At 43.8% G+C, this 25,594-nt stretch overlaps 1 protein-coding gene across 10 annotated transcripts in view; it reads right to left on the bottom strand.

Annotated features, from left to right (window-relative positions):
* The window catches only part of PTPRM (protein tyrosine phosphatase receptor type M), an 844,030-nt gene that overhangs the window by 17,978 nt on the left and 800,458 nt on the right, over window positions 1-25,594 (bottom strand). For 5 of the 10 annotated variants that reach the window (XM_054537539.2, XM_054537541.2, XM_054537542.2 and 2 more), the window contains 9 exons: window positions 17,647-17,763; window positions 16,844-16,894; window positions 12,797-12,951; window positions 12,299-12,434; window positions 10,485-10,634; window positions 9,514-9,687; window positions 8,417-8,548; window positions 4,187-4,312; window positions 1,652-1,815 (listed from right to left, as the gene is read on the bottom strand). In XM_054537539.2, coding sequence (XP_054393514.1) covers window positions 1,652-1,815; window positions 4,187-4,312; window positions 8,417-8,548; window positions 9,514-9,687; window positions 10,485-10,634; window positions 12,299-12,434; window positions 12,797-12,951; window positions 16,844-16,894; window positions 17,647-17,763 — 1,205 coding nt within the window. 10 annotated transcript variants of the gene reach the window in all.

Genomic DNA, 25,594 nt, shown 5'->3' on the forward strand with positions numbered 1-25,594 from the left:
AGCCTCCCGAGTAGCTGGGACTACAGGCACCCGCCACCATGCCCGGCTAATTTTTTGTATTTTTAGTGGAGACGGGGTTTCACTGTGTTAGCCGGATGATCTCGATCTCCTGATCTCGTGATCCACCCACCTCGGTCTCCCAAAGTGCTGGGATTACAGGCGTGAGCCACTGTGCCCAGCCGACAGAGATTTTTTAATGCACTGGGTCCATGAGAAGAAAGGGGGGATGACAGCAACTAGAGAAAGGTGAGGTTAATAAACTGCTTTTTAGAGGACAAAAGATTGGAACTTCTGGTTGAAGCCAACTGTGGGTAGGTTCTTAAGGCTCTTTCCAAAGGAATATCAGTTTCCTGCAGGATGAGACACTATCGTGTTTTGATCGTTGAGAGGCAGGTAGAGTCCTGGGCTTCCAGGGAGACTTCGCAGGCCCGGGGTAGGAGGTGGCATTGCATCAGACAAGGGCACTGACTGGAGAGTAACCCATGCCCTGAGCCAGGTCTGCAACTTTAACTAGGCTTGATCTACCCGGAGTGAAACTTTATTTTGCCTTCAATTTAAGAGAGATCTTATTGTGTACTTCTAATGATACTTCACTGAAAAGTGACATTCGCTTATCCTTTACATTTCCCCAAATTCTCTAAACATCTTCCTTAACTGCCATGACTTTCTAATTGCCTGTTCTATTAAGCCGATTCTAGCTGGTTGATTAGCTACATATCATTGCCAATGAGAAAATGCTGGTGAAAGCGCTTTGAGAAGCATGGCATTCTCTATTCAGTGGCTCTCAACCTTATTATCTCAACACATTGAAATCACCTAGGCATTTTAAAAAAACACCCATGTCTGGGCCCCACTCCCAGAGATTTTGATTTAATTGGTCGGGGTGTGGCCTAGGTGTGGGCTTTTTTTTTTTTTTTTTTTTTTTTTTCCATTTAAAGCTCCCCAAGTAATTCTCAATGTGCAGGTAAGGCTGGGGGCCATGTGTAGCAGGGGTGCCCACATTTAGCACCTGCAAAACCTGCTGGCCTGGAAGCCCCATTTTGGGGACACTGGCTGTAACCAAATCCTCCCAATGTACACATTCTCCCAAAAAGCATGCATGCATGCAAGCACGCGCACACACACACACACACACACACACACACACACTCCAGGTCTTTTGAGACCTCTGACATGATTTCCAATTGAATAATCAAGTAATGTGATGGTAAACTGGCCTTTGGCTGGTGGGACGGAGCCCTGAGTTGTAGCATTTGTTGATTTCCATGATGTAAATCCTTCTACCATGGATGAATTCAAGTTACCAACAGTTGAAGACCCAGCTCAGAAAATTCCTGAAAACTTAACAATTGGCCCTCAAGAGCCAGTGATTTTTTTTTTTTTTTCTTGGCAGCGGGCGGTGGGGGCAGGGGTCCTAATCAAAAGGTCAGTGCTTGTTTGTACAGCAGCGGCACACCATCCAAATGCAGAATGTGCATATCCTGTTTCCTGAAAAGCCAACCAATCCCTCACTGAGTGTCATGATCACCCCTTCACCTAGACCTACTTATTTCTTCTCCATTTCTAGTGAAACAAAAGATAGAGAACTGGGAGGTGAGAGTGAGTGTGGGGCCTGGCTGTTCTGAAATGAAGAGCTCTGTCAAGCACTTACAAGCAGTGCACAACGGTGCGGCCTTCCCCGCCGTTGTACTCCTCTTGCCACTTGTCCACCTGGCGAATGAGCTTCAAGAAGGAGCGCTTAGACACTGGTGTGTCCCTGTACATCGGCCAGCCCAGGAACTGGAATTGCTGCACCATCCGATATCCATCTTGGGGCTACAAAGAACCAGGCAACAATCGGGGAGTGGAAAGAAAACAGGCATTATTTACTGAATTCCAGTGGGCTGATTCCACCTACTTGATCTTCCCGTTATTAAAGGCGAGTCCTGCCTACAAATTACCAAGGTGGCTTCTGCTGGCTTGAAGAGTTATGGTTTTTAATCTCGAGCAGTTAAAAACAACCAGGGGTTTTAAATGACAGGCCAGATGAATGACAGGCCAGTGAGGCAGAATGCTTCCCATTCTGCAAGAGCCAAGAGAAAAATAACACAGCATAAGCACTGACCACATTGTCATGTTAAGTGGTAAAATAACTTCAATTACAGGTAAATTACAGGTAATGAATAATTTATAACGTGGAGATGTCTGTGAGCTCAGTGTGAAGACAGAGAACACTGCTTCCGGTGAGCATAATATGGTTTTGCTTATTGATGTTGAATCTTGCTAAGATAGCAATAGTTAATTAATCCTTAGTCATAGTGAAACAGAATTGCAGAATTCAAAAAAGTGTTACTTAGCTTATGGGAGAAACATGAAAACAGCTTTAATCTGGCCACGGCTAAATCACTTGGACTGTATCTTCTGTGGCCTTCAGCGGCATCTGACATGGGTGACACTCTCTTCTTGTCAACACGCTTTCCTCACTGGCTGGTCCTTCTCCCACAGCAGTCCCTCCCTCTCTCTCTGCCTCAGTCTCCCCTTCTCCCAGACCTCTTGCTGACAGAAGCCCCCAGGCTCAATCCCTAGGGCCCTTCCTCTTCCTCTCATTTGATTTCATTCAGGCTCATGACTTTAGATATTACCAATATCCCAATAAGTCATAAACTCATATATCTGGTTCAGCCCTCTCTCTTGAATTTCACCCTTATATTTTCAAAGGCCCACCTGATATTCCCACTTAGGGGCCTAATAGTCATCCCAAACCTACTATGTCTACAACTGAGCTTCTGATCCTCTCTCCACAATGCCCCCCACCCCCAAACAATCCGGTTACATGGCCAGCCTGGACAACAACTCAGTCAGTGTCCGTTCCATCATCCTAACTCTCAGGACGGGAACCTTGAGAGCCCTCTCCATTCCCCAGGATCGTGCTGGCTCTACCTTCAGAAAATATCAGAACCTCCCACTTCTCATGACCTCCTGCTCTCTCCCGTCTCACCATGATTTCCTCTCCCATCGCTGTCATTTCTCACGGGGATGATCCCAACAGCCTCCTGATGCCTCTCTCCTCCAGTCTATTCTCAACACAGGCGCCAGAGTGCTCCTTTTAAAATGTCAATTACACCATTGGATTTTTGCACTCAAAACTCTGTAATGGCTCCTTATTTCCTTCAAAGCAAAAGTCCAAATGCTGACAGTGACTGCCAGGCCCTTCCACCCGGGGCCCCCAAGCCACTGTCCTTCCAGGTGAACTGCTCACTCCCCATCAGCTACTCTTGCCTCTGCTCACTGAGCCTGGGCCATGCCGCCTCCTTGCTGTCCTGGCACTCACATGCAAGGCCCTGCCTTGGGGCCTCTGCACTGACCCTTCCTTCTGCCTGGAAAGCTGCCTTCCCAGAGAGCCTCGGTGCTCCCTGGCCTCCTCCGTCTTGGCTCACAGGGCACACATGTTTACAACAGAGCTTGCTCCCCACTGTGCAAGGTCCTAGCCCTTTCTAACCCCCCTACTTCTTTTCCTGTAGAATTTGTCACTTCCTAACTTACTACATCTATTATTATATCTGTTATTTATTGTCTGATTTCTGACAATAATTCTTGCTTGACCAAACTTTCGTCAGGCTGCTGAACCTTCTCCTAGGCCTATCCATGAACTTCCTTGTAAAATCCAGTTTTAGCAATTTCTGCTAAGTCACCGTGGGCAAGAACCACCCACCCTTAATACCTGACCATGTTTGATATCTGATCAGGTTCCTTGGATGTCTGGTCACCTGGCCTGCCTTCAGCCAGAATCCTGTTAAGTCAGTTTAGCCAGAACCCCCCTTACTCTTGATGCCTCCTCTTAGTAATTTTCCATCCACTGACCCCCACCCTGCCTGCTGGCTATAAATTCCTGCCTGCCCATGCCATACTCGGAGTTGAGCCCACTCTCTCTCGCCCACTGCAAGTTCCTGTGACAGGGGTCCCTGCACCTGTCGTGATGATGTTGAATAAAGTCTGCTTTGCCGTGCTTTAATAAGCATCATTACTTTCTAAATACTGCTCCCATTAGAATGTAAGCTCCATAAGGTCAGGAATCTATGTTTTTTGGTTCACTGACATATTCCAAACTCCTGGAACAGTGACTGACATAGAGTGAATGCTCCAAATATTCAGCGAGTGAGAAAATAAATGAAACCATAAGCACAGGCACGACAGGCCCGTCTCTTACTCTGGCTGCATTGTAAATGCGGAATATCCTGCTGATGATGTCCTCTTCTAGGTCAGCAGAGACAAATTCCACCTGGATGGGGCCATGTCTGTGTACTCCGTTTTCTGGCCAGTACTGTGGACACAACTGAATTCAAAACATATAAACACGAGGTTAATTATAAGAAGAAATTTACTCCTAACAGTTTGGATAGGGTTAATATTGACATTCAGTAATCCTTTTTTTTTAAGAGATAGGGTCTTGCTCTGTCTCCCCAGCTGGAGTGCAGTGGTGCGATCACAGCTCACTGCAGCCTTGAACTCCTGGGCTCAAGCAACCCTTGCACCTAAACCTCTCAAGTAGCTGGGGCCAAAGGTGCTACCATGCCTGGCTAATTTTTGTATTTTTGGAGAGACAGGGATCTCCCTATGTTGCCCAGGCTGGTCTTGAACCCCTCTTCTCCAGTGATCCTCTTGCCTTGGCCTCCCAAATTGCTGGGATTACAATTACAGATGTGGGATTACATTACAGATGTGGGATGCTGTGTTTGGAGACATCATTCAGGAATTCTGAAGATTTCACTGACTCCCTTTGTTTTCTTTTCTTTCTCTCTTTTCCTCCCAGCAATGTAGGCTTTTGGACTTCCTTGCTGGCTGATTCCTCAACTCCACCTGTCTTTTTCCTGGGACTTTTTCCTTCATTTTCTCAGAAAGCACCTTTTAGCCATGAGTAATTCTGCTTTCCAACGAGGTCATGTGGATGGCAGTCACCATGTCCCCTTTTGCATGGTGAAAGGAACTCTCATCAGGCCCCGGGGAGAGGCACTAGGTGCCACCCCAGGATGTAAGGTACTCAAGATGGCTATACAACTCTTAATGCCCGGATCTCCACACTCTGCTGGCTGGGATTGCATGTGGATTTATAACCACTATTGGGAATAAGGCTATTTTGTGACAAGGTTTGGAACTGATAACATTGTTGGGTTGCATTTTTCTGTTCCAGTCCAAACCCTTGCAGCTCAGATCTAGCAAATCTGCTGTAATAAGAGTAAATGCTTTGCTGTTTTGCCTGGAAGTGGCCTAATTAAAAAAGCAATTTCCTAGAGCCTCAAACTCTAGGTATTGTTGATACTGAGTAACTAGAACTTTTGCATGAATGTAAATGTACAACTCAGGGCAGTAGGAGTGGTGCTGGGCATGGTGGCTTATGAAGGTGCTTATTAGCCAGCACCCCACAAAATTCCTACCCTTGGAAACAGTCAGGAAGGAAGAATTGCTAAGATTTTTCTCTTCAAAAACCCTTCTCAAAGCCCTGAAACCTTAACAGGCATTTAAAGTTTGAAATTACACTTCCTTTGGGACTTCTTATTCCTATGACTTTTTTTGAGTAGCATCTACGTTTTTTTTGTGTTTTTTTTTTTTTTTTTGAGACAGAAGCTCGTTCTGTCGCCAGGCTGGAGTGCAGTGGTGTGATCTCGGCTCACCACAACCTCTGCCTCCCGGGTTCAAGCAATTCTTCTGCCTCAGCCTCCTGAGTAGCTGGGACTACAGGCATGTGCCACCACGCCCGGCTAATTTTTGTATTTTTAGTGGAGAGGGGGTTTCACCATGTTGGCCAGGATGGTCTCGATCTCTTGACCTCATGATCTGCCCACCTCGGCCTCCCAAAGGTCTGGGATTACCGGTGTGAGCCACTGCGCCTGGCTGCATCTAACTTTTATCTTTCTGATTTAGCTGAGGGACAGGTGGCCTATGGAAAGGCAAGGGGAGAACTACTTTATTATACAACCTGTTTCTATCCTGGGCCAAGAGCAGAGGAAGACAATCACCTAATTTTATGCAGAATGATGTGTCAGAAAAGGAGGATCCACTGGTTGAATTTCTAGATGGCTTCTATTTTCCAAAGGATCTAAAATCTCATTGTCAAAGGTTGCTAAGGTTGATTTAAACCCAAGATTTCAGGATAGTTTTCAGTTAGCAGTGGGCCAACCAAAACAGCAGTATCTCTCTCTCCATCACAGAACAGTTAAGGTTGGGATTTTATAAGTAAGAATGAAAGTAGGGTAACCAAGGGTGCTTTTTATGTTAGCTAAGCTGATAGTATTTTAAAAATTACATTTATTTATTTTTAAATAATGCTTCCATGAAATATTTCCTTCCTCAAAAGCACTTCCTGGTGACAAGTTATAAAACTGCCTTGTCAAATAATAGCATGTGATGTTTATGTTCTTTCTGATGCCCAAAGGGTACCCACTGTTGAAATTAATAGGCATTATGATGGGAAGCCGAGATGTTAATAAAAGCTGTAAATGCACATGTGAACTGTTCTGCCCATTTTTCTACTGCCTGAGCTTACTCTGCTTTCTGCTTACTTTCTCAGTTCAAGCTCCTGACCAAAAGTTTGCCACTTACATCAAAGAAATATGAGTGACGTGGGTTGTGCTTGCCTCTTGGCACGTTGCATTCTATGCTCTGCCCAAGTAAACCATGTAGAAAATGGCTTAAATGGTGCATAACACATCCGTGAACCGGACCTATAAATACTTAAAATAGTTGAGTGCTATTCTTGTAGAATTGCAAAGCCTTTACATTCAAATGCTCAGTTTAGTGTTCGCTAAAAGACTGAATCCCAGGAGCCTCTTTTCTCTCACTCTGAAAATCAGCTCTGTCTGCTGAATAGAACTGGAGTCTTTTTGTCTCTCCTACCCATGAGCCAGCCAAGGCTTGGTTTGAGTCCAGATAGTTCGGGTTTAGAATGTGGCTTTAGAATTCCAATGCAGTTTTTCAAAAAGAACACACTGGAATCACTGATGTCTTGTTCACTAATATGAACAAAAATATCTCCACATTTCAGGATTCACATTAAGAAAAAAACCATAATGATTCTAAATAAGGAAGAAGTCCCTTATTCTATAAGTGTCTGTGACTTAAGACTCTGGAATTAGTGAAATTTCAGCCATGCCACTGTAAGTTAGAAAATCAGGATCCTTGGTTCTATTTTGAGTTGGGTCTTTGAAGCTTCCCAAGCTGTGGTGTCTGCTTGTCTTTATAAATGACTGTAAGCTAACCTTCTCAGAGCATCAATGGGGAAGAGTTTTAAAATATTTAACCTTCTTAAGCCAAAAGGACTGGATAAGAACAAAGATTATCATTATTATTTCATTAACCAGCTTTCAGGCAAGAGCTTTGACAATATAATGCAGTGCCTCAGATATAATTAAAAACCTTATAGAACTGAATTGAATGTCCATGCCGTTTATGGCTGGATGATGGCAAGAAAACAGATTGCAGGAAGGAAAAATCTTGCCATCATGTCCAGTTGGGATGCCGAAATGCTTCAGACATGTTTTTTTTTAAGAAAAAGAAAGAATTTGTGTCTACTGGACAGGAAATTAATTCAGTTCCAGAACAAGTTTTTTCTTAAAACACGCTAAGGTCAAACTTCCCGTAACACCTACTGTCATGGTGGTTGTCTATGATTGGTATAGGCACATCCCAAAGCAATAAATTCATCTCCTAAAGGGCCACTGCACTAATGCTTGCCTGTCAATCTGCTTCAAGAAAATGCGTCTAACTCTATTACTAACATTGAGTCATCACTGTCCAATTCTTTCTCTTTAATGTTTAAGAGTAACTATGCAAAAGCCCCATTTATCATTCCAAACTTCTCTTATCTCCAAGTCCCAGTATTATTTCTTTTTAATATCTTTACTAAAGCATTGAGAAAACTAATTGCTGTGCCTTAAAATTGCTTGCCTGTCTCCGCTGTCACCCCGACACTGTCACCCCGCATGACGATCTCTACCTGTAGGCTCCCGGTGAGCCGTGCCAGGAAGCACACAGTCACTCCAGGAATGGGATCGAGGCCGTGTCAAACGCTATCTTCCCTTCTCCACTGTCCTCTGGTTTGCTCATTCTGCTTTGGCTCTATGATGTTCAGGTTCCTACTGAGCTCCGACTTGGTCTGCGACCTTGTCAGCCTCCAGTGAGTATTTCCATCTTTTAGGAACAGCTCAACTTCTGGCCCTGTCTTGCCCTGTCACCTCAACCATCTATGATTTCAGCCTGTATTTCTGGTTTCAACTGACTTTGTAACCCCTAATTCCGCCTGATTTCTAATCGTTGTGTTCAGCATCCCCAGTTCTCAAATTCAACTGACACTTGAGGCCTCACACTAGGGCCTGCACTTCTCAGGTGCAAACAAACTTGACCCCCTGGCACTAGCTCTGCCTGTAAGAAGTCCGGGTCTCACCTGGGCAGGATCCACATCATTTAGCATAACTACGGATGTGCAGTGATAATCCAGGACCAGTCTCCAAAAGTCTTTCACTGTGTTTGGCAAAGGATGCTGGGTGACTATAAAAGCTGAAGGCTGTTTATAGCTCTGCAAACACAAACAAGAATGCTCCAAATATACTCAGGAAAATGGGAAGAGAAGAAGCTAAGTTATTTCATGCAGAAGGAAACTTGTGGCACAAAACACTGAACATGTTTAACAGCTGTTGAATTCTGTCACCATTGTCAGCACCAACATAGACTAAATATAAACTTCTCTGCAGAATAATAGTGATAAAAGTCTTACTTTGATACCAAGAAAACTTAATTAGTATCTCTTATCAATTTTTAAAATATTTCTGGTAGAGAGGCAATATCGAATCTATACATAATTATCTTGATGGAGAAAATTTAACTTTACTTTTAAAATTACACAAAATTAAAAGTTCTGCTTTTTCTAAAACTTGTTTGCTAGCAATTTGTATGTGTGACAGTGTTCTTATTTCTGCCATAAAGAATACATGTACTTTTTTTTACAGCTCTGAAGAGCTTCAAAAAAGTTCAGGTACCGTTTATGATATGACACCAACAGAATTAAAATTTCCGTGTTAGCACAGAACATACCCATTCACTCTTTCCATCAACTGAATAGCAACAAGTAAACAGACTGGCAGGAAGTAATGAGTTGAGCTTTCCCCTATGTTAACTACAGGCTAAATTAGAGGAAAATGAACTAAAATAATGCTTCAAACCTATTAACCCATTTTCTTGCCATGGTGACTTAACAGCTGTCCCCTGCTCCCCAGCCAGCAGGTTAAAAGTCTCAGCGCTCAGAGGGCAACTGTGTCATGTTGCATTTACCGATACTTCTGGCCTGATGGTCTCTGAGAAACCAAGGATATCAGCCCTGACACAAAAACATATGTGGAATCTGAAATCTATTTTTTGTTGGAAAAAAAAGTTTGTGTCTTAAAAAACAAAAGGGCTGGTGAGCAGAAGGGGAAGACCCACGCCTGTTCTGCAGTCTCCCCAGGCACCCCAGCCTCGGACCCGTGCGGGAAGTGGGGCACTCACGTCCATGAGGGCAGCGTTGATGTAGTTGCTGCTCTCCCCGTCGATGGTGATGAGGAAGGGCAGGCAGCGGTCTGGGGGCAGGATGTCCATGCACCGGTTTTTCTCATGGTTCCGGGGCAACAGTGCGATGCTGCAGTCCTCTACTCGCAGCGTTGGCGTCACCATGTTTAGGGTCTGCGTGAGAAAAGAAAGGAACATGAGGACAAGTAGGCTTGGCAGCGGACTCCTCTCACATGCAGTTTTGGAAAGATGCAACATTCCTGTGGCTGACTGCAAGATGGTCCCTTCCCCTCCCGTCCTCAACCCTCCACAGTTCGAGTTTTATTTCTTTTGCTCTTTGGATTTTGTCCACTGACAGTGCCCATCAGACACAGGGGCCAGAGGCAGAAGCATAAGGGCCACTCTGGGTCCCTAGAATTAAGAGCCCTCAAGTCCCAGTGGAGTGGGGCACCTGGGGATTTGGGAGGTCAGAGGTGGGGGAAGAGTCTGGCCTTGAGTCAGGTACATTTGGACAAAATGCATACGTGAGGAATACAATGGAGAGCTCTTGGTTGGAAAGTCTTCTTAACACACACTTCCGTGGCATAACTGTGCCATGGTTATGCTGTGGACAAGGAGCCACGGTGTTGGGGACTACTCTGTGTCTGCTTTCAGAGGGAAGGGGTGGAAATGGTTGTTAGATCAGTGGTCCTCAATCAGGTATTTCCATCCCCCAGGGGGACACCTGGCAATGTCTACACACATTTTGGTGTGGTGGTGACGCCATAGACGTCTCCTGGGTAGAGCTCTGGGTTGCTGCTAAACATCCTACAGAACAGCACATGCCAACAAGAGTTACCCAGCCCTGAATGCCAACAGTGCTATGGAGGCCGAGGAACCTTGTGATTCAAGGGCTCACTCAGGTGCTGACCTTGAAATCCTTCTTGAGGAGCAAGTCACCGTGCAGTGCCCCTCCCTTAGGCATCACTTACCCGGAATTCCTCTTTAATCTGGCTTGAGTTTGTCTGGGGATCCAGTTTGTTCATGTCATAATACAGAGACCTAACTTGGGAAGCAGGCACAGAGGTGTCCCCACAAAGACAGGCTTCCAGGATCGCATCGTGGATAAACACATACTGCTCCTGGAGAAGGAGATGGAGCGAGTTACTAACTTTAGAGAACCAGAGAAGGAGGAAAGATGGTATCAATTTTAGCCTCACATCATCAAGAGAGTGGAGACAGTTCCTCCAGAGAGAAACACGGTCCAAGGGCTCGAGTGCTAGGAGACTGGGGTACAATGCCAAATATACAGATTGATTAAAACCAATCAGAACCAACACAAACCACCACACGCACTGCGGCACCATGAAAACTGTGGCTGAAGACCTCTGTCATTCTGATCCTACTCACTTGGAACTCAGTATTTCACATGAGGAATGAGCAGAATTTTATCTATGGTAGGATTTGCTGATCAAAATAATAGTGCAAAGAAGGTCCAGAAAAACTTGGCATTACTATGAAGACAAGAAGTTCGGAAGTTCTTAATTCAGAACGTAAAAGTACTTAGAAGTTCTTATTTCAGAACATAAAAGTTAATATGATTACGAAAGCTCTTAGAAGTACAGAGAGCTGTTCTCATATATATCTTCAATGAGTTCACAGTGTAAACATGGGGCCTCTAATTCTGATTTGGCACTGACTTTTCTTAAAATTCATTGGTAGAGTCTTATCATATTTATTATTAATCTTTAGTTATATGAGAAGTTTAAGAAGCCTCTTATTACAGTTAATTTGGTTGATTTCTATACATAAATATGACTTTTAATTATTTTTTTTCAACAACCTCTTGTCTAACAGATTGATTCCCAAAAACAGCACACTACCAGTAAACAACACCTGAAAACAGAAGATCCAAGTGAGAAATGCGAATGGCAACATTTGATTGACTATAAAGTACATTAAAAGATAAATTATTACGATTATTATCTTTCAGACACAGTATCCCCTTTCTAAGGAAAAGAGCCCATGAAAGCAGCATTTAAAGTTTCTGTTATTTTTATGTTAGCTAAAAAAATGGGATTAGGTTTCCCAGAGGCTTTCATAAACTTAAATGCACCATCTAAATGTAAGGGGAGTCTTACTTCTTCACTTCACTTCATGAATCATTTTCCAGGTGGTCGGTGTGACGCCTACTTAAAACAATCAAATATGAGTAAAAATATGAATGTCCTAAGAGCAGGATGTAATATTGCTTCTGAAAAAATGGAAATTCCCGATATACCTTGAATTTCCACTTACAGAGTATACTAGTTAGTATACAGTACTTCACAAAATGGGAAAATCCCCAGGATGCCAGACACTGGGCAGAATTTTTAGGGTCAGGAGGCTTCTGTTCTTCCCAGGACCCTGGGAGAAGAACCAAGTGCACAGAGATAACCCTTCAGCCACTATTCTCAGGAGTGGTTTTGCTCTGGTTACCAGGTAGTTTAAAAGAGAAAATAAAAGGAAATGGTATTGAAAGTCTGAGCACTTAACAGAGACTTTTTTGGGTCCCTTAATACAGAAAAGTGTGCAAATTTGGGCTCTTGATTCTGTTACCTGGAAAACTCCTGGGTTTGTTTGGTTTGTTTATGAGAGGAAAAACAAAAAGGAGGAAGGGAGGGAGGGAGGGAAGGAACAGGGAGTGCCAGGTAGATCACTTGAACAGATAATTGCCTGGATTCCTTGTGCCCTTGGCCTTGAAATGGGGAGATGCAGGAGAGACCCAAGGGACCAAGGCCCCAGGCTAGGTGATGAGCAGGAGTACCTCTGTTTGCACCATGTTCACCCTCCGTGACCGCAGCTCCCTGACGCAGTTGTAGATGTCTACGACCCCTTCCCTTTCAGCCATGTCCAACATGATATCAATGACGATGAAACAGCCAGTCCTTCCTGCACCAGCACTGAATGAAAAGGGGGGTCTGTCAGTGGAGGAAGAAGGACCACACTGCTGCTGCTGCTTTTTAAATTTTTTATCAAGGTGAAATTTATGTAATATAAAATTAAACCTCTTAAAAGGTACACTCCAGTGGCATTTAGTGCTCCCAAAATGTTGTGCAGCCATCACCCCTCTGAAGTTCTAAAACATACTCATCATCCCCAAAGGTGGGTACACTCCAGTACCCACCAGTGGCATTTAGTGCTCCCAAAATGTTGTGCAGCCATCACCCCTCTGAAGTTCTAAAACATACTCATCATCCCCAAAGGTGGCCCTGCACCCATCACCCACTGCGGTTCCTTCAGGAGGCTCTGGAGCTCTGCTTACCTGCAGTGCACCACCAGTGGGCCTGCACTGGGCGGGCTCTTGGACTTGACTTGCCGCACGAATCCCAGCAGGCCGGTGGCATGGTAGGGGACCCCATGATCCGGCCAGCCAGTGAAGTGAAACTGTCTGATCTCTTGGATTTCATGCACACCTCTCTGCAGTCATTGGTTAGCCAGAACAAGGAAGAGAACAAGGGAAAACAAACCACAAATAAGCAGGGATAGCTGGGGGAGTGGAAACAGTCCCCAGGTAGCGAGTCTAGGGCCAGGAAACAGTGGACTGCTGGGGAAGGAGGCCATCCTTAGATCTTACACACAATGTGGAAGGCATTGTAACCTTAGGAAGATGTCTGGGTATGAAAGGGAGATGATGTTTGGGGAAAATGCTAATTTTTAGGTGTAATTCCAGCAAATGGATGAATTGGTTGGGTTGTTTGAAATTCCTTTCTAAAAAGTAGACTATGTTAAAGGTCTGTCTCACTTAGATCACAAGGTGGCTGGTGAGGTGAGAGTCTGTAGAGAAAAAGGCACAGAAGAGGGGCCTGAAGAAATTAAAGGATGTCTGTGTGCTCAATACCAACTCCGTGTTGGGGCTTTCCGGCATCCCTCACAGCAGGGACTGGAGTGGTGCATACTCACTGAGCATGCTCAGATGATGCTTGTAGTAGGAATGAATGAGGACACCTTTCCAACTAGACAGGTCAGAGAACTCATTTGCATTTACAGCCCTGTTTGTTAGATTTCTCTTTTTAATGTGGGTAAATATTTTACCCATTCATCCAATTGCTAGCAATCCGAGTGACTACACTGCCCCAGGCATTATGTGAGGTGCTAGGGCTACAGAAATATGTTTTTGAGTGGCCGTCACAGTCTGCTTGTGGCAAACAGGCATGTAAACCAATATATACTATGGGAATCGAAAGATACTTTTGCTGGAATTCTATGCTAGGTCAGTAAATTGAGGGGGAGCTGCCTGCCGCTCAACTGTAGTGAAGGCAGAAAGAAAGAGACTTTACGGTTTGCTTTTGGTTTTAATTTACTTTTGTTTTGAGAATAATTAAGGTAATTTATACCTGTCAATTTTGTTTTCTAAGTATAAGCCTATATATTAACACTGTGTTTTAAAGCAAAAGACTGTTTTGAAAACAAAACCAGAATCAACTCTGCATGTACATCTAGGATCAAATTAGACTTTCTTCCTTCTCTCATTCCATGATCATTTTCTGAACCATTTCTGCATTTGGTTTTATTGTATCTTAAAAGTAAACACTCATTAACCTTATCACTTTCACCATCAATCATTGTTCACACATACTTAGTGAGCAAAGAAGAAATTCAGAATTTTTATGTGCTTTGAAAGACCAGAAAAGCAAACAACTGCAGATTTCGAGATAAGACTTGCTTGGCACCCATGTGTTAATATGTCTTCATTTACTAACCCACAAATGCTGAAGCTTTACTTCTCTGTGAAAATGCCATTCTTTACTAGAGTTTAAGCTATAAGGAATTAAGCAGTCAGGGATTCACAAATGCAAATCAATATTGTCGTCTGCTAAATAGGCTCTGTGATCCCAGAGCAGTACGATTAGGTGGTTAGGAGCCCAAACTCTTTATCCCTAAAACCAAGGGAACGTTTGCTAGTGCCAAGGTCTCCCTTAGAAAACATACAGCTGAGGCTGTGTCACCCTCAAAACCCCTAGAAAGCTCCCCCAGCTTTCTGCATGATGACCCAGGTAGGAGTGATCCCATTTTGGTGGTATGCATTCCCATATATAAACTGGGAAAGCTTACTGATGGTAAATATTGTATTCCAAAGGGGAAAAAAAGGGCATATCTTTCTCCATGTCCTGGTGGGTTTTTGGGGTGTGGGGTTTTTGGGGAGTAGGAGCATGGGGTGTGCTTCTCTCTCTAGCTTTGTTAGATTTCAGTTCCAGCATCCTCAAGTCCTGAACTACAGCTCTTAACTGATCTAAGACTCTTTTTCTGAGCAAGGTAAATATCAGTTTCTGGAATGTAGAAAACATTTCTCAAAATTAAACCTCCACCCTTGAATATGTTTGCTACTGACAAGAGTGGCAAAGGAAATGGCTTCTGATCCAGCTTTCATTCTTGTTCATTGACATAGCAGTGTCTCCTTTTTTCTGTTTTGGAATGTAACACATTTGGGGAAGAACATCATAGATGTCATCAGTGATCACAGCCCAAATACCTCCCAATTTGATACTATTACTTCCTGATTTTTCCTTATAACAAGCATTAATGTTATATATAAAAACGTGAGTCACTTAATTTTTTTTTTTTTTTTCCCGAGACAGGGTCTCATTCTGTTGCCCAGGCTGCAGTGCAATGGCGCAATCATGGTTCACTGCAGTCTTGAACTCTCGGGCTCAAGTGATCCTTTAGCCTCAACCTCCCAAAGTGCTGAGCTTAACAGGCATGAGCCACCACACCCAGTTAGTCACTTAATTTTGAACCAAGTCATACAACAGTCCCTGGCCCAAAGTGGGTGCTTAAGAAATACTTGTGAAATGAATAGTCATGTTCTGTTTTGTACAATACATGTTCTGTCTTGGAGGCAGAAGGATCATCTTCTCATGCCCTCTCTGAATCCTAGGCAGCTCCTGGGTAGCGCAGCGAGAATTCAGTGACCATTGTCAACTTTGTTTCTCCCAGGATAGGCAGGAATAGATTCACTAGACAGCCTAAATCCATGGAGACTTCAGGGGTGTCTTCCTTCTGACACTCTGGGTACCGTGTATTATTTAAAATCTGTTTAGCTTGGAATCATCAGCTATGTGGGAAATAAAAGACAACAATCAGATGCAAAGCAGGAATTCATGAGTTCCAAAGTACATTGCATCTGCTTGTTTTGCAGAGCAGAGCCCGAATCCATTTTCACCTTTAGGTCCCATGATGAAACATGCTCTCAAAATAGAATCAGAATTGCAGGCATCTCAAAGTACATGCTTACCTGTTTTCTTCTTCCCTTTCTAATGAGAAAGTTTAAAACCTACAAGAAATGTTCTACAAAAGTACTAATGATTTGTTTTCCTTAAAGATTCCAACTGCCCGATTAGAAAATCACTAACGTGTCATTTTGATTTCCGCAAATGCATTAACAAGCTCCTTCTTCCTTCTCTTCCCTCCACCACCTCTTCACTGGTTGTCTAGTGACTAAAATAACTGGATATTTCAGACACATTTCTGTGCAGCTGGGAATTCAGGGGAGCACAATAAGAGGTTAAAAAAAAGAGGAAAGAAACAAACAAACCCTTCCTTTAGCTACAGAGATGCATTTTCAGCTTATTAGAGAGCTGACTATTGTTCAAAAAAACTCCATGTTTAAATGATGGCTTTTGGATGATTTTTTTAAAGAAAAAAATATTGAGAGTCTTTTATCGCTGTTTTAATGTGGTTATTCATGAGTGCTCTTGCCAACAGCCATACAAAAATCCTCCATGTGGTTTTTTTTTTCCAACTCTGCCTAAGAAGGAAAAAATTGACATCAAAGTGTGAGGTTCAGAACTTGAAGAACTGAGTCAACCAGAACTCATTCTTTGAAGTCTCCAAGCTTTCTGCCTATTAAAAAAGACAGGCTTAGAAAAAAAATGCTAAATAGTATAAGAAACAGATTAAAATAAAGTCTTTCCAGCTTTGTGATTCTATGACAAATTTGGATCTGCAAACCAGGAAAGGTAGTTCAAAACATCAGACTAAATTAGCCAATAAGCAGATGTTGCAATTTCCTTGATTTCCTAAAACTGGTCTTGTTCATCTAAAAAGCGCATTTAGATGCAGTGAGAATACAGAGTGGAGAGGAAGGCCAAAATCCAATTCCCTAGCATTCTGCCTATAACCCAGGTCTTCCAAGAAGACCTGCTACTATTACATGAGTATAAGCTGAACAAATTCACACCAAGATCCCTAAGTCCAGGGCAGCTGTGCAGGGCTGAGTTATGGAGAATCAACTCTGGATAGAAAAGTCTGCGGATCTTTGGAAGGCAGAGTGTTTCTCAGCCACATCACCTCCACTTTCCCCAGAGCCTACCTGTGACACTTCTCTGGATGGACTGCAGTTTGCTTCACCTCCGGCCCCTCCCTATGTCAGCAGAAAGAGGGGGAATAAGGAAATTCCCTGTTATGCCCTACAGTGCTTCCCAGAGAAGAAGCCCCATCCATGCACATGGGATGAGGCAGGGCAGAACCAAAGCAGAACATTCACCGACCCAACACCAGCGACTACAAAAGGGGAAAACCAATATGGGAGTAAGCATGAATGAATGTGTTGGTTCATGCAAGAGTGTCCCATGTCTAATGGAGATCAGTCACTTAGGTTTCCAGGTAGGTCACTTCCACCTGGAAAATCCATCAGTCCACATTAAACCAGAGGTTTGGAAAGCCACAAGGAAGTGAGAGATTCCAGGAGGAGTTAGGACCTGTGTCTCAACACTGATACTAACTCCCTACTGGGAAATGCATATGGACATACACCATGAAGGAAATTTACCAAACTGGAAGGACATTTATCAAAATTTAGCAAACTTTGTTCTGTGAACAAAGAAAGATGGCAGAACAATATCAACCAGGGAAAGAAAATGAACAAATGGATATTAACTTTTGGTTTACTTACAAAATATAGATTCTTATGAAATGAGAATGATTTGTTTTAAAGATGGAACTGAGCTGTTATAGAATCAGAGAGCAAGATGCAATCTTGAGAAACCATCAGATAGAGACTACCTGCATTGAGATATGAGCATGTGTAAAGTATCCTAGATAAGTTAATGAAGCTAGTATGTATGGTACCACTAGTGTCCGACCATAGCTTTTAAAAGCAGTATGAAAACTTACCTTTTCAACAGCAAATGTTCTTATCACATATTCTGCCAGTAGTTCTGTTTCTATTAGGGTCACTTTAATGTCTTTATATATCTCTGTGTCATCTGGCCAGTATTTGCAGCATTTGACCTTTAGAAAACATAAAAGAAATTATGGGTTTACAGTTTGGTTTTTTTGGAGTTCCTCCCATGATGGGTCACACTATGATTTATAGGATAAAATTTGCACACAGAAGTTAATTGTATACTCAAGAGCAAGGTCTATTTTTTGTAGATCACCTGTGTTTTTATTCTTCTCAGAAGAAAACAATATTTGAGTTATGGGAGAAGTAAAACCTAGAAAAATGGTCTAAGTTTAAAAAACTGTATTTTTACCACAAACATCCCAGTTACTGTAACCATTCATTTCCTGTGCATCTCTACTCAGAGAATGGCCTGCAAAAATAAACTGTGAAGGAAGTTTGCAATATTTTAGCTCTTCTTTTGAATTCCTTCTAGTTTCAGAAAGTGATTGAAAACTTTTTAGGAGGAGTGGGCAGAAAATCAGGTTGAACACTAAAGATTAGAATTTTTTTTTTCCAAAGGAAATAGCTAAGTCATTTTCCCAAATTAGCACTACAGATTCATTTTGATATAAGTAAATTCAATAAACGAAACTTCCTAAAATATGAAATTGTCTTTCCATATTGTCTGAAGCCTCTAACTAATCTCAGGTGGAAGAAATTTGCTGCACTTGGCTTCTCCTAGCAAATTGTATTTTTTTTTTTTTTTTTTGGTAAGAATGTTCTTCAAGACATCAACGAGGGGAGAGCAGGACCAGAGGCTCGGCAGGAACACGTGACCATCTCAAGGCTCTGTCCTTGGCCTCTTCTGCCTCCCCAGGATTTCTAGCATTTTCATCTATTCCTGTCCCTGCCCCTCCATGGATGAATTTCTATTCTGTAACTCTAGCCCTGTTTCTCCATGTGCTGAATTTAACGTTTTTTGTTTGTTTTTGTTTTGTTTTCTTTTTTAGAGACAGGGTCTTGCTCTGCCATCTAGGCTGGAGTGCAGTGCGTGATCACAGTCCACTGTAATCTTGAACCCTTGGGCTCAAGCGATCTTCCCTCCTCAGCCTCCCAAGTAACTAGGACTACAAGCACATGTCACCATGCCCAGCTAATTCTTTTATTTTTTATACAAATGGGGTCTTGCTGTGCTGCCAGGTCTTGAACTCCCGGCCTCAAGTGATCCTCTTGCCTTGGCCTCGAAAAGTGTTGGGATTACAGGCACGGGCCGCTGTGCCCAACCTTTTGAATTTGATTTCTAACTTCTTTTGTGAGCATCTTCCCTTGGAGGTCCTGCCAGCACCTCAAAGACCATAAGTCTAAAAAAGAATTCTTTGCCCCACAGTCATTGCTCTCTTCCTGACTTCCTATGTGACTGCTATGATTCCCTTAATCAACCCATTCCTTCTCCCAAACCCAACCATTTGCCAAGGCTAGGAGTGTCTTTGAGGCAGCTCTCAAAGTGTATTTTCCAACTTCTTAATCCCTCTGCCACAATCCTAACTAAATTCAGGCTCTACTGTCTTCCTGCATGGGCATTCTGTGTGTCCCAATACCAGAAAAACTCTCTCAATGTGTAATCCCAGTGCCGTTTACTTGTTCTGCTCAAGAATCTCCTATTTCTAACTACTTTCTGAAACTAAACAAAAATTATTTGGCCAGGCAGGTAAGAACCAGTTTTTAAATATGGCCCCAACCAGCATTTCTAGCCTTATCTTTTATAGCTCTCTTTTCTACACACATATATTTTATGTTCAAGGACAAGTGTTTGCCCTGATCCCCAAACATACCCCATGATCCAAACTCCTACTCGCACCATTCCTTCTGTTTAGAATGTTCTCTTCCCATCCATTTCTTCCCAGTTGAAGATTTTTTGCATTCTTCAAAGTGCATCTCACATGCTGCACTCCTTCAAAGACTCCTCCATAGATGTGAGCTCTTTTTGCTGCCCTGATGAAACATGCTTGTTCTGACCCTGGTATGATGCGCTTCTTGCACTGTCTGACTGTAAGCTTATTCCTGGCCAGCACATAAAGGGTGTTGTTTTGCTTATTTCTGCAAACCCTGCAACACCTGATCGCTGTGTCCTGTGCACACTAAATATGCAATGTATACATATAAAACTGAATTTCACGCAGAGAGTCATAGGATCAGTGCAGGAAGGAAAGTCCCAGACTGGGAAAGTTTACCAAAGAAATCTGAGCTGAGAGGCCCTCTCCCAGAATGCCAACCCCCGAGGTGCACTGATGTTCCCCATGAGCTATGTGGCTGGTTATTTTAGCTGCCTCCTTGTGAAACTTTCTGGCCATGGATTCAGTGCCCTTCCAGGGAAGCCTCATTACCTTTAGTTGGCAAGACATAAACTAGATATGCTAGGAGTTGCAGATACTGTAAAGCAGGAGACAATGACGGTCCCCGTCCTCAGTAAGTGTTCAGTCTTCTTTGGAATCTTTTCCCCCCTCATTATGGGAAAATTATTTGTGACTTTATAAAGGGCTTATCTATAATATCTCAAAAATTTACATCATGGATACCTTTGCTCTATCAAAAATATCCCAGAGTAAGAGAGACCTACAATTTCTCCTTTCTCAGATGTAAAGTCAGTTTGAGCAGATCATGTATATTTGTGGAGATGTCTAATTTGACAGTAACAATGACTTCATTTCAAGAGTGTCCAGCACCATACTTTCACGATGCCAGTTAGCAAATATGCTTATATGGGACATACCAGATTCTCCTGTATATTGGGGGATTAGCTTTTACCTTTTTGTGACTTCAGTTATGCAACCAGAAGGTAGTGGGATAGATATAAAACTACATATATAGTATACAGGCACACTTTAAAAATAATTATTATTGAATATACACTTTAAAAATTCATTTATTTCTCTGAAACTGACAACTGAACAAAACACACACACCCGCAACGTGTTATACCAGGTTTATCTTACCTAATAAAAACACCTTATCAAGATTTATCTTAAGTAATAAAAATGATTTTACTAATTACAAGATGCAATTGATGTATGATATTTTGGATGGTCACCTAGTCTTCCATTTAGACTCTTTAACCTCCTTGTTCTCGAATTCCAAAAATATGACAGTGGAGTGCTTCAGTGCTCAGAAATGAGGGAAATCAAATGCCCTTTGCATGCACTGAAAGCTCGGTTTCTTTGGGATTATTGGGAGATGCGCTCCCAACTCCTTCAACTCCCTGGAGCGAGCTCTGGTTCCATCCGAAATCCGACCCTGGGCCCTCCCGGGCTGGCTGTCCCCCGTACCCAGTTCCAGGCTCTCAGGCTCCTGGCCCCCGCGGCCGGATGCAGCCGGGCGCCCCCGCGCGTCGGCGGCAGGCAGCCGCCGCCAGGGCTTCCAACTTTTGGCCGCGCTTCCGCAGAACAGGTGCCGCTGCTCTCCCAGCGAAGCGAGGGAACAATGAAAAGAAAACACGGTCTGCTCTCAAGTTGCTCGGCACGGTGCTGACTTCGTGCCGCCCGGATGCCTCCGACCGGGCGGTAATTGCGAGGGAGGAGGCGCGGGGCCGCTTCCTTCCAGAACGCGTGCTGGGCAAGGCCCCTTCCGAGCACAGGCACCTGGCGGGGCGGGGCCCAGAACAGGCGGCCCGGGCATTTCGAATCCGGTCCCCCCTATCTCATCTCCCAGAATATCCCGAAATGGTTTGCCACATCTGTTTTCAGCCTACTAAAAGCCCTTCTAAATTGGGTTTCTTTTAGTGTCTTTTTAACTGCTTGGACTTGTGTCAAGTTATTATTTTGCTCAAAAAAAAGGAAAAGGAAGACAAAATATGCTTCGTTCTCACTGCATTTAGACTTTCCGTGTTTGGAGAGTGTGGGGCTCGCAGTCGCCTCCTGTCCTTTAAGGTCTGCATACAGAGATGCTGGAACTACTGGTCTGGAGGTGCCCGTTGGAGCCCAGGAACCAAGGAACTGGAGGCTCCCCTGCTCTGATCGTGCGCCTGGCTTGGCTGCCTCATGCAGCCCAGCGCTACCTGCACAGCTTCTAGGAGAGGCTGCGCCTCCCACGCATCCTAATCACCTAAGGCGGCAGCCTCCGGCCCAGAAAACAAGGTCCAGAACCAGATCGTCTAATTACCTTAGTGCCTTGGTGGTGGTTCCACCAGGCCATCAATCAGGCTAACAGTCCCGAGCCCTGCCACCTGCTCATTACTGCCAGAGGGCGGCAGGAATAGATGTGTGGTCCCTGCTCCAAAGGGGTGATCCCTGTTGGCTTTAAAACTCACAAACACGAAACAGCACAGAAAGCGCTATAACTCCAGGATTTCTAACTTCCTGAAAAAAGATCTTTGAGGTGGGTCATTTTAAACCAGCAGCCCAGATAATACCCAGGTAAATTAAAGTCAGAGGATGGCCAGGGGCCAGAGCTGTGGCTCCCGAGGCTGCCAGCACATGACTGTAACCTTCAGGGCATTTGACATGACTACAGCAGCCGTTATCAAAATGAAGCAGGCATGAGACTCCCTTGGAGGGATTCTGAATAAATTCAGTAGGTCTGACTTTGTGGGGCCTGAAAATGTGCACTTTGAACAAGCTCCCAGGTGATGCTGTGGTCTCTGGACCACACCGTGGGTAGCAAGGATTGAGACAGCACAGCTGCAGAGTCTGGCCAGGCTGGAGTGCCTGCTCTCACGCAGTGTGGACGTGAGCTTGAGGGGCTCACTGGAGTTTGCTCAACTGCAGGGGCTTCATCTGTAAATAGGGCATGATTATAGGTCCTATGGCAGAGAGTTCTAAGAAGTCAGCGGTTCCCAAATTTGCCTGCACATTAGAGTCACTTAGCTGGGGGGAGGGAGGTCTTAACAAATTCTACAGCCCAGGCCATACTCTAATTAAATCATAATTTCTGGAGTGGGACAGAGGTATCAGTAGTTTATTGAAGCCCCTGTCTCCCCAGGCCATTCTGAAGTGTAGATACATTTGGGAACCACTGGATTAATTGATACAATGTGATGAAAACATTTAGCCATGTGCCCAGTTTATCCAAAAATGGAAATTGAGAAAATGAAAATTCTAACTATTAAGTTAGAATTTTGTGATCTGGACCCTAGATGTCTACAGGAATTCAGAGGCTAAGGAGCCCACAGAGGCCTGGAGAGAGGAGGCAGGGTGTCCCGGAGAAGGAGGACGGCAGAGGTGAGTACTGACAATTGTGCATGCCTCATGATGGTGGAGGGACAGCTAGGGGGAACCCCCTGCTGATTCCTCTCTCCCTCAAACCTTATCTGGGAAGACGAGAGAGAGGGAGAGAGGGAGAGAGAGATTGGCATGTCCATTTGCCTATCAGTGTGGTTTGATTAACTCCCAACAGAATAGGTGGTTTTGGGGAAGGGGATTCAAATCAAATATAGCTGCGAGTAATCTCAGAGACAGTCAATTTCCAAACACTCATTTTCAAGATCATTGCAACTCCCATCCACTGAGCAGTTCCTACTTTGAACTGGACACACTGGATGGCTGCATTCTGACATCTGTGGCCTCACTTAGTGGATGGAAGAGCATGTGATTTGCCCAGAACAGACCTAGCAAGGGCCAGGCTGGTCTCGATCCTTTTCATTCCTTGTATTTCCTCGTGCTCTGGAAGGAAGAAGCAACAGGCAGGGCTAGGGAGGGCAAGTGGCTTGCTCAAGGCAATAATTAGATGATGGTGAAGGAGAGGCTGAAACGCAGGCTCTGACTCCGGCTGCAGGGCCCTTTGGGAGGATGGAACTCAAGGTGCTTTACGCTTTCCTCAGTCTTACCAGGAGGCTTGGCCTCTGGAACAGAAACAAAGTAGGAAGCCTTGAAATGACTTCAGCTGCCTTTTGCGGGGCAGAACTGGAGACGGGTGGAGGGGTGGGGCAGGAGAGCAGAATGCACGCTCTGAAACCATCATCCTCCTTTGTCCGTTAGCACAAGCTGCTGCGCTTCTACTCTGCCTCCTGTGTCAGCAACTCTCCCCATCCACAGGACGGAGCCTGGGCAGAACTGAAGGTGTGTTTATGTGCATGCGCATGAGTACTCATTTTGCTAAGAAACCCATGATGAAGAAGGACTAAGAAATGTAATTGTTAGCTCTTAAGTTGGGGGCACCATAATGTGATCCAATAAACACAACTTTAAAGGGGAAGAAGGGATGAAAAAGAATAAGGCAGTTACAAGTTTTGATTTGTCAAGAGTTTTTAAGAGACTCTTCTTTGTTTTGAAAGAGATATCCAAACAGAGTATCCATACTTCTATTAATAGTTGTGTTTGGGCCCGCTGAGAAGAGGTTTGATGGATATTGGATAGTGAGAGCAAAAACACTGCCATGAAGCACAGCTACCACATACAGCCCAGCCAAGAGCAGCTGCCAGCTTTGTTTCCAAGATAACAGATTTATTGTATCCCCAAACCTTTTGGTTTAGAGGTCTCACAGGAATAAAATATTACTCATTTAAATATCCTGAGAACACAGATTGCTCTGGTCTCAGTGTGATGGAGTAAGATGCACATGGATTTTTTTTCCATCTACCTTGTGATGTTGCAGCAAGTGACTTACACCCCCTGAGCCTCAGTCTTCTCATGCGGCAAGTGACTTCCACCCCGAGCCTGTTTTCTCATGCATAATATGAGATCCTATTATTAACTTCTTAGGGAGGGTGTGAAGATTACATGAGATTTTTTAAAGTATATATAAAGTTGCTGATTAAGTACCTGGCTTATCATAGCTTTGCTAGATTCTTCCTTTCATACTGGCTTTATTTGGAAGGGGGACCTTCCTTGGGAAACATCCTTGAAGATTATTTCAAAACTGGCACTAAATCAAGAGCTTCTGGAAGTCTGGATAGTTTCAGTTTGGGAAATAACTTCATATCGTAAGTTAATCCCTCTTTCATGCCTTTACAGTCCTGCCTTAAAGTACCCTCACAAAGCGTCTGTTTTCCAATTGCATCTATTCACTAATGTTATTATTTAATGGGCATACAATACTTATAAGCACAAGGTCACATCTGTATCCACAATGCTGGTTTTCATCAGCTGTAAAGAAACATGCAGCCTGGTCCCCTTGTGGAATTTTAAGTGTTATCCTACAAACCACATGAGAAATCTGTCTTGTTACTTTTCTCTCTTACCTCATCTTGATGAAAACTTAATCAGAAAGCAGCGTCACTCAAACTACAGCCAGACTTTCAGGAGACACGTCATTTCGACTGCTTGTTCCCCATCTTATTCAAGAGGTTCAGCTTGACTTTTAGCTATTCCCCAAATGTAAGTCCTCCTTCCAGGGGAGGGAGATTTGCCACCAGCAAGGGCAATAAACAGAGAGTGTCACATACTACTCTACAGATTATTCTGAAATAAGAACTTCAGAAATCTTTTGAGCAATGACATTATTAGAATACATATATATGCTGCCAGGTACATCAGAGAGGACGTTTCTTAGAGTGGTACATGATACATCTGTTGAGAAAAGAAATCCATATTTTCTGTCATTGTCAGTCTTCACATGTGTCAGGGTCACAGTATAGATCTACGACTTTGTGCCAGTCACAGAACTGTTCTGGCCCTCAGTTTTCTTATGTGCCAAAGACTAGATCACATGCTGGTGAAAACGATTCCAACTCCTAACGCTATCTGATTATACGCCCGCTCCCACTAACTTTGTGGGGTAAGTACTATTATCCTTATTTTACAAACACAGAACGTAAAGCTGGGAGAGATTAAGAGATAGGAGACCTAAGGGACCAACACTGTGGCTGCAATGAGGGAAATCCTGTGCTTAGCTCAGGGCTGTGGTGTCCAGGCTGTCCTGCCAGTCATTCAGACAGCCCTGAAAGTGCATGACAAGCAGAGCCTGGACTGGGCATTGCTGGGGATGCAGAGAGCAAGGAGACATAGTTCTAATAGTCACTAAGAG

Source organism: Pongo abelii, chromosome 17 (assembly GCF_028885655.2).
Source record: "Pongo abelii isolate AG06213 chromosome 17, NHGRI_mPonAbe1-v2.0_pri, whole genome shotgun sequence".
Lineage (NCBI taxonomy): Eukaryota > Metazoa > Chordata > Mammalia > Primates > Hominidae > Pongo > Pongo abelii.